The 20,844-nt window shown below is 44.1% G+C and overlaps 2 protein-coding genes across 2 annotated transcripts in view; one reads left to right on the top strand and one right to left on the bottom strand.

Moving 5' to 3' along the window:
• Positions 1 to 20,844, top strand: part of LOC122925098 (oocyte zinc finger protein XlCOF6-like) — an 818,943-nt gene that overhangs the window by 94,968 nt on the left and 703,131 nt on the right. The gene's annotated exons all lie outside the window — the stretch shown is intronic.
• LOC122925116 (gastrula zinc finger protein XlCGF26.1-like) lies at positions 7,246 to 20,662 on the bottom strand. Its single transcript, XM_044276642.1, has 2 exons — positions 20,607 to 20,662; positions 7,246 to 10,600 (listed from the first exon to the last, which is right to left on the bottom strand). Exons 1-2 carry the CDS (start codon positions 20,638 to 20,640, stop codon positions 9,048 to 9,050), a joined length of 1,587 nt encoding a protein of 528 aa, XP_044132577.1. The 5' UTR covers positions 20,641 to 20,662; the 3' UTR covers positions 7,246 to 9,047.

Genomic DNA, 20,844 nt, shown 5'->3' with positions numbered 1-20,844 from the left:
GGGTAGCAGTGACGGATCTAGCAGGGGTGCCAGGCAGGGAGAAGTTTTCTAACCCATCCAGAGACATAAGAAAAATAGAAGAGTTGGTTAGCTTGAGGACATACGGGAACGTGCTGGCAGGCTAGCTAGGCCGTAAGGCGAAAAATTACACTTGCATGGTGACAGATGAGGCCCTGCTAATTTGCCAAGCGGCTTGAGAGGCTCTACCTATGATTTGGCGCGAGGGGTTGATGAGGCCACTTGTGGTAGTGGCGGGAGCGTTGGCCTCTCGGTGACTGTAAGACAGAACTAGGGGAAGGGAGTGACAGGTGAGGCCCTCTCTATGCAACATGCGAGGCGGCTTACTAACGAGGTGGCGCGTTGGGCGGGTGCCTCTGTACGTTCGAGGCGGGGTGTCGGCCTCGCGGGACCACTAACTGCTGGCAAAGCCAAGAAGGGGTTAACCTAGTGGGATAAAGGTGCCCCTAAAGCCAGCATGCTGACCCTAACGGGACCATCCGAAATGTAAGGAAGACTTGTTAACGAGCAGGTGAATGTACCTGGTAGCAAGAAAAATTCTCTGGATACACGGTAGTGCAAAATACAATATGGGTTGACCGCCTGAAAAAGGGGGGAGGGTAGACATGAAATGGGGTGATGAAAAGAGAAATGTATATGGTACATATGCATGACCCGGAGGATCATGACGGTTGTTGATGAAATTACAGTTTGTGCCTGGCGTGAAAACAGACCAGTGCGTGCCGCATGCCTAGCCCAGGTGGGAACGAGCGGTTTGTGATCCAACTGGAATCTACCCCTGCAGCACCTGTGGCCGTGCACCTGAACATGAGAGGGGGGGGGGGAATGTGGATGATGTGGGGTGCTTATGAACGACCCAGCAATGGGGAATGAGCCCGGAACCTCCAGGGTGCTGACCGGAGTGTTGGTACTGTGGGAAGATGCCAGACTGAGACATGAGAGAAATGTAATGCCGGTGACTGATGCGAGAAGCCGTGACATTGGTGCCGCGTGTATGAGATGAACAACCAGAAATGGGGGGGTTAACCCCATATGACACTAGACATAGGGTGGTAATTATACTGACTGCAAGGTAGACGTCTCTGCTCCTCCTGCCCCTGTACAGTCAGAGACTATGGTTGCTTTTAGGTTGCCTTTTATCTGTTGTAAGATCCATGCGGCCGGAACCTCGATATTGCATCTCGATAGCAGGAAGAAGTGCTCCTCTTAGAGTCACCTCCAGCACTGTTCACATTGCGTGCGCCTTCAGTGCATCTGGCTTTGGGTATTCTTCTAGCCCTGATTCCTGCTGTTTGGAGGGGAATGTGTTTTTGTTGGTTTCTATGGTCTTATTTACAGGGACAATGTCCAGGAATATCATATTGATGATCCTCCTCCATGACAGCTATTTATCTTATGTATACTGTATGCCCATTTATACGTCTGTAACAACGGGGTTAAAGACCATCTGTTAGCAGATTTTTACTTACACAACAGAAGATACCTGTGACTAATGTCTTCAATAGACGATAACGCCGATCACAGATGTTTAGCCCCTGAGATGCCATGGTTAAATGCGACCACAGCATTTGGGAGCTAAAAAACCTGTGACCATGCTCTTCCGGACCTGCAACGGCTCCCCGTAGCAGCGATTGGGGTTGCCGGATACTGTGTGCAGCCGCCTTCTAATAGACTATGACAGACACAATCTAAGAATTGCCCTAAAGGAAATTTAAAAAGTGTAAAAAAATCTGAGGTTGATGGGGGTCTGATCTAAAGGTTGATGGAGCTTTGGGGGTTTATCTGAGGCTGATGGAGCTTGGGTGTCTGATGAGGGTTTGATCTAAGGTCTGATGGAGCTTGGGAGTCTTATTTTGGGGTCTGATTTGAGGTCTAATAAAGAATGGTGGTCTGCTCTGAGATCTGATGAAGGATATTTTATTTACTTACTTTCCTACTCCAAATCCTTGGTGCTTCTTATAGTTCGGTCAGTTTTATAGTCCGAAAAAATACGTAACTTAGCTCCTATGACAGAGGCTTGGGAGAAATATATAAAAGATCCTGTTGGGATCAAGCATCCATTTTGTATGTGCACCGCGATGTTTGCCCTTTGCTTTACTTTATGCGTGTGAAGAGATGACAGGCACAACCTTTGGGGAAGAACGCCAAGTTACTGAAAAAGCACTAAGAACAAGAGAACAAGTTATGATGTTATGATGCACGTCCTGTACCAGTAAGTCGTACAAAGATAAGCGTGTAGTTAGCAGAAATTTTATTTTAATGTCAAGTTTGTTTCTGTAACCTTGGGAAGGGGGGGGGGGGGTAGCTATGGGCTAAATGCCTATTTTTGCTCTTGATTTATTATACCTTTGTATAATAAACCAGTGATTGCTTCAGCTTCACATCCTGACTTTGTCGCAGTCACTCCGAGCTCGTACTTTCTGCCGATTTGGACCTCACACAACACCAACAGGGTCTTGATTAAGGCGACCCCAACAATCCTAAAAGGAAGCATCACCGTTATCAACAATGGGATATGGGGAGTATTATACAACAATAGCCCACTGTCCAATGGGAGTCGCAGATAGAATATACTGCAGTACCCGACCACCACGTATTAGAGAAACTAGACTGCACACATAGCGAGCTGACCTCTATACTGTGATCAGATCTGATGGTCCATGGGATAGATAGCACACGTGGAATTAGTAGCAATGTTGCCTGATACAGACACGTAGTATTTCCACCACGTTCTAGTGGATAATTGCCCAAGGTGGATGATGATGAGGAGCGTGATGAATACTGGTTAAAGTCCAACACTGGTGTGAACACTACGTTACAAACATACAAACCCCAGCACTACATGTCCACACACATCCTGATCACTCTACTCTGAACCACTACCCCAATGTTGATAAGCTATATCCTGAACTCAAAATGTTGGTGGTTGAAGTAGTGCAAATGTGAACTGACCTCATCATCGTCAGCAAGGACAGATCTATTCATTGGCCTCATTTTGACATAAGCCATGTTTTGGACACTGTGAGGTTTTGCTCTGGTAGACAGGTTAGCGGACGCAGTATAGAGGCAAGGAACCAGGTTGTAAATCAACTTCAGTGTTTTATTCACACTCATCAAAAACACAACAGTCTTGGTGCTTGTTCACACACAGCAAAACATAACAACATAATAGTCTTTACGCTTGTTCACAGCAAGCCAAAATAATGGTCACCTGGAATCCTAGTTGTCAGTTCACACCCGGCTGAATGCTCAGCCACTGAAAAGTTCACTGGCCTCTTCCAGGCGGCCTGCACGCCTGTTTGCAGTCTTCAGCCTTGAGCACAGAGGCTCCACAGCTTCACTGCCAGATGGAGGTAAAATCCACACAGCTGAGACTGCTGGCTGGGATTTTATATTCCAGCCAAAACCCGGCCTGGAGCGTGGGGAGAAGCTACCCACCCTGCACTTTGGCTGCTCCCAGTAAGAGCCGGCCCGGATCGGCTTTACAGCCATACTAAATAACAATTTGTGTCAGTCAGCACTAACTGCCGCTGACACTTAAAATTACCGGCCGTTACCTCACCGAGGCCAGGAATCTCGGTGACACACACCTTCCGTCAATGACGGACCCTTGCGCCTTTCTACAACACTGGCAGAGGACAACTTGGTCTGTTTGGGTGTCACCATGCCCCCTGCCATGCTGAAAACCCTCTCTGAGATGACACTGGCAAGAAAGAGAATACTGGGAATTTTTAGGCCCCTGATCTAGTCTGCCTGTTTAGAGGTATATGAGGTCAGGAACACCAGTATGCACCTGAGACAGGCCAGAGTCTGAGAAGGCCTGAACCTGGGCATTGAGGTCTCGGCCTGGCGCAGCTTGTGAGGAAACTGCTCTATCATGTTGAGGAGTCTGAACTGGCTACTGCTGCTGCAGGTTTTGCTGCTTGTGGTGGCAGGAGGTTGACTGTCATTTCAAGCTTGTCAATTCTCACATCGTAGAAACCTCTCAGAGACAAGTGTTCTGCATTCTGGATGCATTCACTACTAGTTGAGTATTGCACCTAGAGGACTGAAAAGTCAGTGGACTCCTTGAATTCCTAGAGAGGTCTCTCTCCTCAAACCTCAAAGAATTTAAAAGAGTTTTCCAGGATGTTTTTTTACTGATGACCCATCCTCTGGGTAAGCCATCAATATCTGATCGGTAGGGGTCCGACACCCGGAACCCCGCCGATTAGCTGTTTGAGGAGGTACTGATGTCCCTTGAGCACTGCTGCCTTTTTGCAGGTTACCAAACACAGCACCGTATATTGTATAGTGGTTGTGCTTGGTATTGCACTCGGCCTCATTCACTTAAATAGAGCTGAGCTACACCTAGGCAACATGACGTGTCGTGACCGGCCTAGAAAAAGCAGAGAGCAGGCCACAGCACTCACAGGAGAGCCGCTGTCTTCTCAAAAAGCTGATTGGTGGGGGTCCCAGGTGTCGGACCCCCACCAATCAGATACTGATGACCTATCCTGAGGATAGGTCATCAGTAAGAAAATTTCGGACAGCACCTTTAATGGTATAGAAGATGCTGTTTGACTCGCCCCACAGATTCAGGGGGAAGCAGTCAGTGTAAGAGCATTAACAACAAACATGGCACCAGATCAGAACCCGTTCTTAAGGAAGTGGGAAGGAGCATGGCATGGACAGAACTGAAACTGATTCATCTGTCTGCTGTACTTATTTGAGGCTCCCTCAACATTTTTGCTGACCAACAGAGTCTAGTAGTTCCAGGAAAATGGTCTCTGAATCCAGAGATTATCAAGCAGATTGCCAAGATGTGGGAAGTAACAGTAATTTAACTCAGGGCAAATAGGTTCAGTGCCAAGATGGAAACATTCCTTTTATTTTATCAGGAATACAATCGCTTGGCAGCGGATACCCTGTCCATTACTTAGAGGTTCAGCCTGGCTGACATTTTCCTCCGGTTTCCTCGATATCTAAGGTTTTGATGAAAATTAGGCAAGACTAGGCCACACTACAGCCATCATACCGTTGAGGCTAAAGAGGTCAACTCAGGCAGATGAATCAAGAAGGCTATTGAGACGTCCCCTAGTGCAGATGTCTAGGGCACTCAACTCTGCCAAGATCTGGAAAGATTCAGTCTGACAGCCTAAAGGTTAACCAGCCTCTATAAGAGAGTTATAGAGGCCTCTATGATACAGTCTTGAAGGCCTTGCCACACTTTGGGTCTCTACCAATCGGTCATGTTTCTCAATTCATTCAGTTGAGTTAAGGATGTAACTGGAGACTTCCCACACTGCAGATCGTGAGTCTAGAGCACTGAACTCTACCAAGACCTGAGGATCATCCTCTATTACTATTTATAGGCCTCTTTGATTCAATTATGAAGACCTTGCCACACTCTGGTTTTCAGTCCATGAAAAAGATGTTCCCAGCTTATTCAAATACATTAAGGGTATATCTGAAAATATCCCCCATTGCAAATCAAGAGCATTCAGCTCTGCCAGGACCTGGACAGACACTATAAGAAGCTAGTGGCCTCTAAGACATAGTAATGAGAGGCCAGGTATGAATCCACGTAAAAGATCAAGTGAATCTATTCAGCTTGAATCCTACTCATGGAGTGGATAGTTCCAAATCACAGATTATCTGCCTCGTAGTTATCCTGCAGGAAGCATTTGGAGACCGCATAAAGTTTATGGACCTAAAGAGTAAAGATTTTGTCCATTATGCAAGTTTATCCTCGTCACAAGAGTCCTTGATGAAAAGGTTCCTGAAAGGTTTGCTAACATATGGCCTTCCATACTTAGATCTGTGTCAAAATAGGACTTGGCCTTAGTCCTAAAAGTTTTAAGATCATCTTCTTTTTGAACCTCTTGATAAGGCCCCACATAAATACATGGCCTAAAATGTTTTTATCCATCTGGCTATGACCAGGTGGAAACCTAGCATTTATGCCTCCAGAGTCAAAAAGTAAACTGGAGGATCCACCTACCACGCCAATGTTGTAGATTTCCAATATCCATGTCAGAAAATCAAGAACAAACTATTTATATGTTGTAGAAGTTTGCTAAAGATCTGACCTTAGATTTTAAACTTTGATTGTATAAAGGTAAAGCCAGGCCTGTTAAGCAGGCGTAGCTAAAAGGCCTATGGACCCTCAGTGCTTATGTGGAACAAGGGTCTTTGGGCCCTCTCAGTTTCCTGGGCCCAGTAGCGACTGCTACCTCTGCACCCTCTATAGCTACGCCCATGCCTGTTAGACATATATAAAGATACAGACAGGCTTGTTAGACATATATAAAGATACAGACAGGCCTGTTAGACATATATAAAGGTATGACCAGGCCTGTTAGATATATGTAAAAGGTACTACCAGGCCTGTTAGACACATATAAAGCTATGACCAGGCCTGTTAGACATATATAAAAGGTATGACCAGGCCTGTTAGACATATATAAAGGTATGACCAGGCCTGTTAGATATATGTACAGTGACGACCAGGCCTGTTAGACACATATAAAGGTACGACCAGGCCTGTTAAGCATACATAAAGATATGACTAGGCATATTGCACAGTGACATGTACACAGGACTCTCTCCTACCCTCCAGTTCAGGCATATTTCTCTACCTTTCATAAAGGACAGGTCACACTGACCCCTCACAGTGTGTGAAGTGGCTACACACTCCTCCTGCTTAGCACACATGGACATCTCCTTACTGAGTAGGGCTCACCAACCTAGGATCCGCAGAGGATCTGTCAGTATCTCTCTCTCTCTGGATTTCTTAGTTTATTATGTGGATGCAAAAATGATTGGGATGGCAGTAGCACTGCAGGGCAGGCAGATTGCCTGTAGCACATGTCCAGTGAGGAGGAAAAGGGGGAGCCAGAGGCCAGTCTGACCCAGATTGCTGCTCCCTTGCAGTGCTAGAAGAGGGCCTGCCCAAGGCCATCACCTCACTTTGCTTCATGAGCAGTGCACCCCTGGCCATGACACCCCTGGCAGAAACACCCCATTATTGTGCTGCTGTTAGGACTAAGGGAAAACAGATTAACATTAGAAAGTGGTGCTTATTTTTTTACATTTTTAATATTACCCACAATCGGGGTTTGATATATTAAGAAAACCTTTCTTCAGTGCACTGTAACCAGAAGACGGCTCACTGTTAGGCGCTATCCTTACTGCATACATCCATAAAACTGTCCCTATATAATGTAAAACTAATAATAATCTTTATTTATATAGCACCACCATATTCCACTGGAGCTTTATTATTCAGAGGGTTCACGTGCAAATCAAAATAGACATCACAGAATTAGAGGCTAATTTACAAGAAGTAAGGATCCTGCTCACAAGAGCTTACAATCTAGGAGCAATGGGTGACAAAAAGGGAAAAACTGATTGTTTTATAAAGTGGTCCGGCCACCTTAGTACTAGATAGAGCAGTGCAGACGGAGCTGCATCAGCCAGTGCACAGATTACGGTCAGAAGATGGTGTTCGAATATGAAGAATAAAGGACGAGGGAATAAAACAGGGAGCGGACAGTTTAGGGAACATAATAAGTCTGCCTGAAAAGATGTGTTTTTTAGGCACATTTGAACCTAAAGAAGTTGGGAATTGACCTGATTGTCCCTGATTAGGATGGAGGGGGATCAAAGCCGGTCAGAGACTGTGAGATTATTTCCTGCTGCCTTTTTTTTTTTTTTTTATCTCTGAAGTAAGTGGCCAGGTCTTCAGCACAAAGATCAGTGATAGTAACCATTTTTTGTTATTTTAAAGTGAGCAGATAGGGGGCAGAGTTAAATATACATTTTTAATGGAGAAAATCTGCACACCTAGAGAACCACTGGAGAAAATGTATTTAGGTGTGTGCCAGGATGGTTTTGAGGGTCTGGTTGTAATGATCGGCAGCCAGATCCGCACAAGAGGTGGCCCAGTAAATAGAATATACAAAAAAAGGAATGAGATTCCTCAGTGGCTGATAACTTTTAATGGCTAACTAAAAAAATAACCTTTTCAGTTAGCCAATAAAAGGTATCAGCCACTGAAGAATCTCATTATTATTTTTTATCCAATAGGCTGCTGGGAGTTAATGCTGAGTAGGTTTCTGTCTGTGTGAAAAGTAGGACGGTCATGAGAACAGTGAGAGATTTATATAGTAAAGGAAAGAAGATTGTGGTCAGAAAGTTGGAAGCATCAGCTAATAAAGTCAGGGAGTGAGCAGAGGCATGAGGAAGTGAGCTTGTTTGAGGCCGAGAAAGGAGGTTATAGAAGGAAAGTGAGGCCGATGGGGAGATTGGATCATCAATGGGGATGTTGAAACTACTTCTCCCTGTCTCCTCACCCAGTAATTCTGAATTTCAGTGCAGTTCCCTGACTGTATCTGTCATCTATTTCTGCAATGCACTAACTAACTCCTATAAAGACATCTCCTGCCTTGTCTATCAGGTTCCATACTGTGCTGCCACTGCTATGACCCCTACATCGCCACACATCTCCTGCCTTGTCCCTCAAGTTTTATACTGTATTGCTGACATTGCAGCTACTACTGCCCCTGCTGCCATTTCTACTACCTCTACACAGCCACAAATCTCCTCTCCTGTCTGTCAGGTTCCATACTGTACTGCTGCCCTTGCAGCTACTACTGCCCCTGCTGCCTTTTTTACTACCCCTACACAGCTGCACATCTCCTGCCTTATCTGTTAACTTCTATACTTTACTGCTGCTGCTCCAACAAAAATAGGTAGAATGCTTGATCGAAACAAGCCACGTTACATTCCCTTTTGCAGGCTCTTGCCTTGGGGATATGTTCTGTACAGATTTGGTATTTAAGCACCATAACATAAGGGGAGAAGACTAGAGAGGTATGGATAAATTCAGTGCACACCCTGGTGACAAACATTTATGATCAGAGTAGTTTTACCATGTAAAGCTAGTAAAAAGTTGGTGAAAGATTCCCTTTAAACAGGCTGTTAATTGACTTATTCATTTGAATCTGACCCAAAACGTATTTCAAGACATGTACTCGTCTCTAATTTTATCCAGTGTGACATATCTGATGTTTAACAAGATTAGATTTTTGTATAAAACATTTTCCACATTTTGAACATGAATATGGTTTCTCTCCTGTGTGAACTCTCTTATGTCTAAGAAGATTTGATTTGTCTGTAAAATATGTTCCACATTCTGAACATGAATATGGTTTCTCTCCTGTGTGACTTCTCTCATGTGTTAAAAGATATGCTTTGGCTTTAAAACATTTCCCACATTCTGAACATGAATATGGCTTCTCTGCCATGTGACTTATCCCATGTGTAAGAAGATTTGATTTTGTTTTAAAAGATTTTCCACATTCTGAACATGAATATGGATTCTCTCCTGTGTGAATTCTCTCATGTCTAACAAGAGGTGATTTCTGTGTAAAACATTTGCCACATTCTGAACATGAAAATGGTCTCTCCCCTGTGTGAATTCTCTCATGTTTAACAAGATATGCTTTCTCTTTAAAACATTTGCCACATTCTGAACATGAAAATGGCTTCTCCCCTGTGTGAATTACCTTATGTTTAACAAGATGTGCTTTCTGTGTAAAACATTTGCCACATTCTGTACATGAAAATGGCTTCTCTCCTGTGTGAATTCTCTTATGTTCAACAAGATCTGATTTCCGTGTAAAACATTTCCCACATTCTGAACATGAATATGGCTTCTCTCCTTTGTGACTTCTTTTGTGTTTACCAAGATCTGATTTTTGTGCAAAACATTTCCCACATTCTGAACATGAATATGGCTTCTCTCCTGTGTGACTTCTGTTATGTTTAGCAAGACCTGATTTATCTACAAAAGATTTCTCACATTTTGAACATGAATATGGCTTTTCTCCTGTGTGACTTCTCTTATGTGTAACAAGACATGATTTCTGTGTAAAAAGTTTCCCACATTCTGAACAGGAGTACGGTTTCTCTCCTGTGTGATTTCTCTTATGAGAAATAAGATATGATTTCCGTGTAAAAAGTTTCCCACATTCTGAACATGAATATGGCTTCTCTCCTGTGTGACTTCTCTTGTGTTTACCAAGATCTGAATTTTGTGCAAAACATTTCCCACATTCTGAACATGAATATGGCTTCTCTCCTGTGTGACTTCTCTCATGTCTAACAAGAGTTGATTTATCTGTAAAACATTTCCCACATTCTGAACATGAATACGGCTTCTCCCCTGAGTGAATTATCTTATGTTTAACAAGATGTGCTTTCTGTGTAAAACATTTTCCACATTCTGAACATGAATAGGACTTCTCTCCTGTATAAATTCTTCTGTGTGTAGAAAGACCTGAGCTTTTTGTGAACTCTTTACCACAATGAAACCTTTCACCCCCTTTCTGACTTATACTTGAGGTAACAATCTGTGATTGGTTAGGAAAAGGTTCCTCATGATTAGAGGGATAATATGACAGATCTGTACTGTGAAGTCCTGGATGTACATTAAGGGCAATGAGGTTTTCTCCGGTAGAGAGCAGCATATCTTCTTCTTCTACATTATAATTTAATGATAACATGAAGTTTTCCTCAGAATTCTTATTTGGATTCTCTGTGAAGATAAAAATTGGAATGTGTGATTTTTTTCCCCAAACATTAGAGCAGACAAACTTATGACATTCATATTAGGCTGATGTGAATACAGCAGGTCATTAATTTTGAATGCACTTCTGGCTTTAGTTAAAAAAAACTGCAACAAAAACTTTATAAATTAAGAAAAATAGAAATATTTCCTCAGAATTCTTACAGGGATTCTCTATGAAAGTATAACAGTCTTCACTGGCATAGTTATAGGGGGTCGCAGTTGCAACCGGGCCCCTAAGCTAGTGGCGCTCACTAGTCTGGAGGTGGGGGAGTGAAGCGCTGTACTTAGCCCTCCACCCTGCCTGCTCTTCTCGGGGCCCGTACTGCTGTGTCCTGGCTGCCTACAGTGTCAGGACATACAGAGCACACTGTGACCAGTCAGGAAACTGTGCAGCACAGGCCCCTCAGTGCTCCAGACTTAAAAAAAAATATCAAGGAGCCATTGGCTCCTAACCTGAAAAATTTAGGAGCCAAATAGAATTTTTTACATATAATATAGCTGGGATGCTTAGGAGCATGGGGTTTTCTAAGCTACAGCCCACGCAGTTAAAGGGGTTGTGCACTCATTTCCATGACCTGTCAGACTAGCCCTGAACGTAGATGCCGCCGAGTGTGTCTAGAGTTATCCGACCCCATAGGAGTATCCTAGAGGCAGTCCTATAGTGTCAGTGTCTTAATGACGTCATGGGGGGCACTATGTGATATATATATATATATAAAATAAGAATACACTTTATAAGATATAGTAAAATACAAATAAAAAATAAATAAAAAAAATCTCCAGGAGAGCAGAATTACATACATAAAAAAGTGTGGTTATCATTAACTACCCCAATGAATTCCCCCCCCCCCCTCCTCCCGAGCAGCCTCTGAAGTACCTGATCCCGCGGACACAGGAGCGCCCCATGTCTGCAGTGTACACCGGCACAGACGGCTCTGCCGAATCAGTGGGAGAAGCTCTCCTCACCTAGCAGACCGGCAGATTGTGGTTCACGGGTTAGACCCATCAGCCAATGGTGAAGCGTGTAGGCGGGGCTTTCTCCTGACACCGGAGCGCGCCAGTTTTTTCTTCCGTGGTTCATTTTACTTTAAAGTAAACGGAATCACAGAAGATAAAGCCAGCATGCAGCAGATGTCTGCAGCGTATGTCTGCTAGATGAAAGCCTTTTTTTTTCTTAAACAGGCAGAGCAGCTGAGGGTCTAGGCGCAAATTACACTACAAAGTCTTGTTGCCATTTTGCAATTCTAAGTCGCATTGGCGACCATTATGGTCGCCATATGGAGCACTGCCCCTAGAAGAGAAGCGAGCTGAGAGACCACCTGACCGGGGAGAGTGGCAGCAGGAGAGGTAAGTTAATTTATTTATTTTCAAATCTGCTCTAAAGTCTGATATGGGGATCTGGAAGTCTGGTCTGATATTTAATGGTGGTCTGGTCTGAGGTCTGATATGGGGGTCTGGAGGTCTAATTGGGGTCTGTCTGAGGTCTGATATAGTGTCTGGTGTGATATGGGAATCTGTAGGTATAATGGAGGTCTGAGATGGGGGGGTCTGATCAGGGGTTTGATATTGGGGTCTGATCTGAGGATCTGTTTTGGGGTCTGATCTAAAAGGTAAGTGGGTATTTTTTGTACTGGCACACACTATAAGGGGGTATTTTTTTGTACTGAGGCACATTGATGGACAATGGGGGCATTATTACTATTGGGGACACTTAACACTATGCACTTTGGCAGATAATTATTTCTATTTGTGAAACTTTTCAGGAGGACTGTTTCTGCAGTATAATAATGGGGCACACAGCGGGCACAGTATGGGGTGTTCTAACTGTGGGAGGATGATGGAAAAGTAGGAAACTCAGATGTCCGTTTGTCAAACTCTGCACAGAGGAGATGGCTGAAAGAAATCATCATGGTGGTCTGGTCTGAATGGAGAAGATGAGGAACGAGTATCTATATCAGAGGAGACGTCACTGGATGTAAGCGGTACATGTGGGGCAGTATTCTCCTGTACGATTTGTAGAGCAGTAAGTAATGTTTTCCAAGTATGTCTTTAAAGGGGTTGTCCTCTTTTTACTATTGATAAACTATCCTCAGGAAAGGTCATCGACATCAGATCAGCCGGGGGTCTGACTCCCAGCACCCTTGCTGAGCAGCTGTTAGAAGAGAAGGTAGCATTCACACAAGTTCTACTTTCTGTGTTTTGTTAGGTTAGGTTGAGAATTTGGCATGGGGGGACTCATTTCAGTTTTTACTTCAGGCAGTAGAAAGGCTAGGTACTCCCTTGCCCCAAAGCACTGAGGGGGGGAGGGGCAAGCTGAACTCTTGTACCAGGGCCCATGAACCTAGTCTTAGATCCTGTTCAGACTGTATCTGTGGTTTGGGTGCATTTTGAAGTTCCAAAGCCTCCTACTGTTTTTCAAGTTCCTGATTCTTGAATGTTATCTGCCAAGTACATCAGGACCATACCAGGAAGTAGAAGTCTGGTCACCTTGTACAGGGGTTGAAGGGTGAATACTGGGGAGGTGCCAGAATAACGCCCTTAAGGTTTGGTACAAATGTCAAACTAGTTACATGTCACATTGGCCACAATCACTGATCTATTACAGATGCCCACACCATTGGCACTAATGTAACCCCAAACCATCAGAGATGCAGGCTTCTGAACTGTGCGCTGATAAGCTGGATGGTCCATCTCCTCCTTAGTTGGCAGGATACTTTGTCCGTTAGGGCTGCACGATAAATCGAAAAAATAATCGAATCGTGATAATCGGCAAATGCGATATGGCGATTTGGCCGACCGGAAAATGCAGCGATTATATATAAAAGGGGCCCCGCGCACATAACTGCCTTTTGCGTGTAAAGTGTTTTACTAGTGTGTGTGTGGGTGAAACAATCTCTCTCCTAACAGGTCCGGCCTCTGTACTCACTATAAATGCAATGCTCTGCAGCGAGCGGCAGCGAGGTGGCCGGCCGGCGCGTGACTGACGTCACTTAGTAACGCTCCTCCCACTTCAGGAAGCAGGAGCGTTACTAAGTGACGTCGCTGCCGCTCGCTGCAGAGCATTGCATTCATAGTGTCCTCCACACATCCCCTATAACAGTGCCATTCACAGGTCCCCCATATAACAGCGTCCTCCACAGGTCCCCCATAACAGCGTCCTCCACAGATCCCCCATATAACAGCGTCCTCCACAGGTCCCCCATAACAGCGTCCTCCACAGGTCCCCCATATAACAGCGTCCTCCACAGATCCCCCATATAACAGCGTCCTCCACAGATCCCCCATATAACAGCGTCCTCCACAGATCCCCCATATAACAGCGTCCTCCACAGATCCCCCATATAACAGCGTCCTCCACAGATCCCCCATATAACAGCGTCCTCCACAGATCCCCCATATAACAGCGTCCTGCACAGATCCCCCACATAACAGCGTCCTCCACAGATCCCCCATATAACAGCGTCCTCCACAGGTCCCCATATAACAGCGTCCTCCACAGATCCCCCATATAACAGCGTCCTCCACAGATCCCCCATATAACAGCGTCCTCCACAGATCCCCCACATAACAGCGTCCTCCACAGATCCCCCACATAACAGCGTCCTCCACAGATCCCCCATATAACAGCACCCTCCACAGATCCCCCACAACACAGCGTCATCCACAGATCCCCCATAACTATGTCATACCCAGCCGTGTCAGCGGCTCATATGGGAAAATCCAAGCCAATAGACCTCTAGCACAATTCCTTTAAAATATCGCATCGCATATCGTTATCAGCAATTTTTAGGGCCCTAATCGCAATCGCACAAAATTCCCATATCGTGCAGCCCTAGTGTCTGTTGTTTATATATTTTTTTTTAAAGGACAGTTTATTCAATGAAACGGTATGTAGAAGGAAATTCTGTATACAAAGCAAGTATAAAACATAGCCATGACAAATATACATTTCCAGACAATAGGACAATTAGCCATCAATAGTAAAGACACCATTTCCTTAAACTTTTCTTAATCTTAAATACATAGAAATGAACTAAACATTGTGCAACTGGGCTTCAAAGTAATAGCATTAGTAAACGGTTTCTTGCGTGTGATCTAGAACAACAAACAGCCCAATCGCCACCAACAATAGCCTTAGAGGTTTTTCCCTAACAACAGTAAAAACAAACCAACAAAAAAAGCAGAGAAGGACGGGGAAAAAGGTGGGGGGGGGGGGGCAACCGTCTAAAAGAAGTAAAACTTAGGGAGTCAAAGATCCCAAACCAGTGGGAGGAATCCTTAACAAAGGTCCCCAGACCTTGTCAAATTTATCAGGACAAACTCGGGATAAATAGGTGAGCTTAAAAAGTGGGAGCACTGTATTCACCTCTCTAAGCCAGGCATTTTTGGTGGGCCTCTTTGGGTGCTTCCAATTATATAGGATAACCTGTTTTGCATAATAGAACAGTAGTTTAAGTAAGGTGCATAAAGCCACAGTAAGAGGAAGGTCATCAACGAGCCAAAGAGGCAAACCTTGGGACTCAGTATATTTGATTGGTCAGATTAGTCTCCATAAACCCCAGAACCTCTCTCCAATATGGCCGTAATACTCTACAGTCCCAGAACATGTGTAGCATCGTGCCATCCGCCAGCCATACGGCATCTGAGACACTCAGCCAAAGGCAATGCCCCTAACAACAAACAGTCTGTGAGGGGTATAATAAATCCTATGTGTAAACTTAACACGTAATAACTGGTCTCTGTAGCAGTCCGGAGAGCCTTACAATCATCCTCATCCAGATCTGGGATGTCCCTTTGCCATTTCTGTAATATTATATCTCACATTGGTGTAAAACTCCGGGTGGTATATCCATAGAATGCTGACAGTGGTTTCCTGAGGTCTTTACTGCTCGCCATACCCTCAAGGAGTGGAGTTGTGAAAAACAGATCAAGGCCCCCAAATTGTGCCCGGAAGGCATGTTTCAGTTGATAATAATTATACAGTACATGACTAGGAAAATTATAAGTGGCCTGTAAATATTGTTAGGAACAAAGAGACCCCCTATCTGTGATATGTGCAAGAGTGGTAATACCACGCCGCCTCCATATCTGCATATGGGGGAACCCCACAGCATCCGGAGATTTTACATTTTGGTTCATCTGACCACAGAACACTTTTCCATTTTGCCTCCATTGTAAATGAGCTTTGGCCCAGAGAAAACGGCGGTGTTTCTGGATTGTATTGACATAAGACTAATTCTCAGCTTTACGGCTCATGCACACGGCCGCAAGTGTTTTGCAGTCTGCAGATGCACAAAACACTGATTCTGCCCGAGGGCACGCCACCATTTTTTTTTGGCTCCTGCAGAAATGTCCTATCTCTGTCTGCAAAACGGACAGTAATTGGACATGTTCTATATTTTTGTGGAACGGACATACAGACACATGGACACGGAATGCACACGGATTCATTTCCGTTTTGCTTGCGGCCCCATTAAAATAAATGGTTCCACATATGGGCCGCAAAGAAAAATGGAACGGACAAAGACAAAAAAACTTGCATTTGTGGATTACATGGTGAACTGCGGTCACAGTGATTTCTGGAATGTTCCTGAGCCCATGCAGTGATTTCCAGTACAGAATCAGCCTGTTATTAACGCAGTGCTGCACGAAGGCCCGTAGACCACGAGCATCCAATACTGACCATCGGCCTTGTACACGTGGATTTCTCCAGATTCCCTGAACCTTTTGATGATATTATGTCCTGTAGATGGTGGGAAATTAACCACCTCCCGTCCGCCTATTGAATATAAACATCCGGGCGGTGGTTCTCTATTTCTAAATGGACGTTCCTGAACGTCCATTCAGAGATCGCAGCTGCATGCTAATCGTGCAGCTGCAGAGCGGGGGGCCCGCTGTCAGTGACAGCAGGGCAACCCTTAGAGAAGGCAGGGACAGTGCCAAGGTGTCCCTGCCTTCTAGATCGCTGTATACACAGCGCTCGCAAAGCTATGCTCTTCCTGTTCCGGCCCGGCAGTCATGTGATCACAGGGGCCGGGTGAGTGCCGGAGCTGTGAGGTCTTTCACAGACCTCGATCAGCCCTGCACTGAGGCTGTACAGTGCAGTATACCGCTGTACATCCTCTCTGGGGGGTGTATTTCTCCTGTAACTGGGGCTACTATGTCAGTGAAAAAAAAAAAAAAAAAAAGTGCCGTAAATGTCCCCCAGAGGTCTTAAATGACGCAAAGTGTAAAAAAAAATGTAGGAAATACAAAAAAAAAAAAAAAAAAAAACATATTTGGAATTGCCACGTCTGTAACTGTCGGCTGTATAAATATATCACATGATTGACCCAGTCCGATAAACACCATGAAAAAAATAAATAAAAATATGTCAAAAAGCCATTTTTGGCACCCTACATCACAAAAAGTGCAACACCAAGTGATCAAAAAGGCCTATGTCCCACAAAATGGTACCAATAAAACTGTCACCTCATCCCGCAAATAATGAGCCCCTACATAAGAAAATCAAAAAAACAAAATAAAAAAAAACTATAGCTCTCAGAACATGGAGACACTAAAACAGCATTTTTGAAACCCAAAAAATTATATCATTGTGTAAAAGTGAAATAAATAAAAAAACAGTATACAAAAACAGTATACATATTAGGTATCATCGTGTCCGTAACAACCAGCTCTATAAAAATATCACATGACCTAACTCCTTAGGTGAACGCCGTAAAAAAAAAGCCAAAAAAGCCATTTTTGTCACCTTACATCACAAAAAGTGCAACACCAAGTGATCAAAAAGGCGTATGTCCCACAATATAGTACCAATAAAACCGTCACCTCATACCGGAAAACATGAGCCCCTACATAAGAAAATCGCTCAAAAAATAAAAAAACTATAGCTCTCAGAACATGGACATATTAAAACATATTTTTTGTTTCAAAAATGCTATTATTGTGTAAAACTTAAATAAATAAGAAAAAGTATACATATTAGGTATCGCCACGTCCGTAATGATCTGCTCTATAAAAATGTCACTTGAACGAACCCCTCAGGTGAACGCTGTAAAAATAAATAAATAAAAACTGTGCTAAAACAACAAATTTTTTGGTCACCTTGAGCCATAAAGTGTTATAATGAGAGATCAAAAACTCATATGTACCCCAAAATAGTACCAATAAAACTGGCACCTTATCCCCTAGTTTCCAAAATGGGGTCACTTCTTGGCAGTTTCTACTGTAAGGGTGCACCAGGGTGGGCTTCGAATGGGACATGGCATCTAAAAACCATGTGGAGTTCCTTTTCTTCTGTGCCCTGCCGTGTGCCCATACAGCAGTTTATGACCACATGTGGGGTGTTTCTGTAAACCGCAGAATCTGGGTAATAAATATTGAGTTTTGTTTGGCTGTTAACCATCGATGTGTTAAAGAAAAAATTGGATTAAAATGGAAAATCTGCTAAAAAAGTAAAATTCTAAAATGTAATCTCCATTTACCTTTAATTCTTGTGGAACGCCTAAAGGGTTAACAAACTTCGCAAAATCGGTTTTAAGTAACTTGAGGGGTTGTTTCTACAATGGGGTCATTTATGGGGGTATCCACTATGTGAGCCCCAAAAAGTGACTTCAGACCTGAACTGGTCCTTAAAAAGTGGGTTTTGGCAATTTTCTTAAAAATTTGAAGAATTGCTTCTAAACTTCTAAGCCTTCTAACGTCCTAAAAAAACAAAATGACATTTCCAAAATGATGCCAACATAAAGTAGACATATGGGGAATGTTAAGTAATAAATATTTTATGAGGCATCACTTTCTGTTTTAAAAGTAGAGAAATTTAAATTTAGAAAATTGCGAATTCTTCAAAATTTTGGGATTTTTTTCATAAATAAAGGTGAAATATATTGAATGAAATTTAGGACTATCATGAAGTACAATGTGTCACGAGAAAACAATCTCTGAAAGACTTGGATAAGTAAAAGCGTTCTAAAGTTATTACCACATAAAGTGACACATGTCAGATTTGCAAAATTAAGCCTGGTCAGGAAGGGGGCAAATGGCCCGGATGTGAAGTGGTTAAAGGTTCCTCAACTTTACTTTGAGGAACATGATTTTGAAATTACTCCACAATTTTTTATGCAGTTTCTCACGGATTGGTGACCTCTGCCCATCTTTGCTTCTGGGAGACTCTGCCTCTCTTTATACCCGGTCATGTCACTTAGGCCTCATGCATACGGCGGGTCCCCAATACACGGGGCATCGGCTTGAATCACTTGAATGGGTCCGCAATTCCGGAGATGCGGTGCGGAATGGAGGCACTGAACCCCATGGAAGCACTACGGAGTGCTTCCATGGTGTTTCTGTCTGTGCCTCCACACCGCAAAAAAATAGAACATGTTCTATTTTTTTGCGTTGCAGACGGATCACGGATTCATTCAAGTTAAATGGCTTTGGATCCGTCCTGGCCGCCGCACGCAATTTGCGGTCCTCAATACACGGAACGGACGCACACCGGCCGTGTGTATGAGGCCTTAGTTGCACATTGCTCCTCCAGCTGTTTTTTATTAGCACCGCTTATTTTTTCAGCCTTTTGCTGCCTCTGTACAAACATCTTGAGATGCGTTATGTTTTTTTATGAATTGGTAAAATGTCTCACTTTCATCATCTGTTCTATCATCTATTGTACAGAAAACCTATGAGATTTACAGATCATTTCCTTCAGTTCTTATTCACATTTATTTACAGTTTAAGCTGCGCCCCAAAGTTTGTCACTGCACACACGTGTACACACTGCACATGACGGCTCTTACCCTGTGATATAAGAGGCTGGTGCTCCTCCATTACATGTCACTGCACACACGTGTACACACTGCACATGACGGCTCTTACCCTGTGATATGAGAGGCTGGTGCTCCTCCATTACACGTCACTGCACACACATGTATACACTGCACATGACGGCTCTTACCTTGTGATATAAGAGGCTGGTGCTCCTCCATTACACGTCACTGCACACACGTGTATACACTGCACATGACAGGTCTTACCTTGTGATATAAGAGGCTGGTGCTCCTCCATTACATGTCACTGCACACACGTGTATACACTGCACATGACGGCTCTTACCTTGTGATATAAGAGGCTGGTGCTCCTCCATTACATGTCACTGCACACACGTGTATACACTGCACATGACGGCTCTTACCTTGTGATATAAGAGGCTGGTGCTCCTCCATTACATGTCACTGCACACACGTGTATACACTGCACATGACGGCTCTTACCTTGTGATATAAGAGGCTGGTGCTCCTCCATTACATGTCACTGCACACACGTGTATACACTGCACATGACGGCTCTTACCTTGTGATATAAGAGGCTGGTGCTCCTCCATTACATATCACTGCACACACGTGTATACACTGCACATGACGGCTCTTACCTTGTGATATACGAGGCTGGTGCTCCTCCATTACATGTCACTGCACACACGTGTATATACTGCACATGACGGCTCTCACCCTGTGATATAAGAGGCTGGTGCTCCTCCATTACATGTCACACGTGTATACACTGCACATGACGGCTCTTACCTTGTGATATAAGAGGCTGGTGCTCCTCCATTACATGTCACTGCACACACGTGTATACACTGCACATGACGGCTCTTACCTTGTGATATACGAGGCTGGTGCTCCTCCATTACATGTCACTGCACACACGTGTATACACTGCACATGACGGCTCTTACCTTGTGATATAAGAGGCTGGTGCTCCTCCATTACATGTCACTGCACACACGTGTATACACTGCACATGACGGCTTCTTACCTTGTGATATAAGAGGCCTGTGCTCCTCCAGTTACATGTCACTGCACACACGTGTATACACTGCACATGACGGCTCTTACCTTGTGATATAATGAGGCTGGTGCTCCTCCATTACATGTCACTGCACACACGTGTACACACTGCACATGACGGCTCTCACCTTGTGATATAAGAGGCTGGTGCTCCTCCATCATGGCCTCCTTGTACAGGTCCTTGTGTCCTTCTATATACTCCCACTCCTCCATGGAGAAATAGACAGCGACATCCTGACACCTTATAGGAACCTGACAACACAATGACACCGTCATCACCCAGACCCTCCAGTGCTGTTACTGGAGAATTTCCCAGCATTCCCAGTAGTGTCACCTCTCCAGTCAGCAGCTCCATCATCTTGTGGG

This window comes from Bufo gargarizans, chromosome 1, assembly GCF_014858855.1.
Source record: "Bufo gargarizans isolate SCDJY-AF-19 chromosome 1, ASM1485885v1, whole genome shotgun sequence".
Lineage (NCBI taxonomy): Eukaryota > Metazoa > Chordata > Amphibia > Anura > Bufonidae > Bufo > Bufo gargarizans.
The sequence above is the reverse complement of the archived record's forward strand: the minus strand, read 5'-3'. Positions and strand labels throughout refer to the sequence as shown.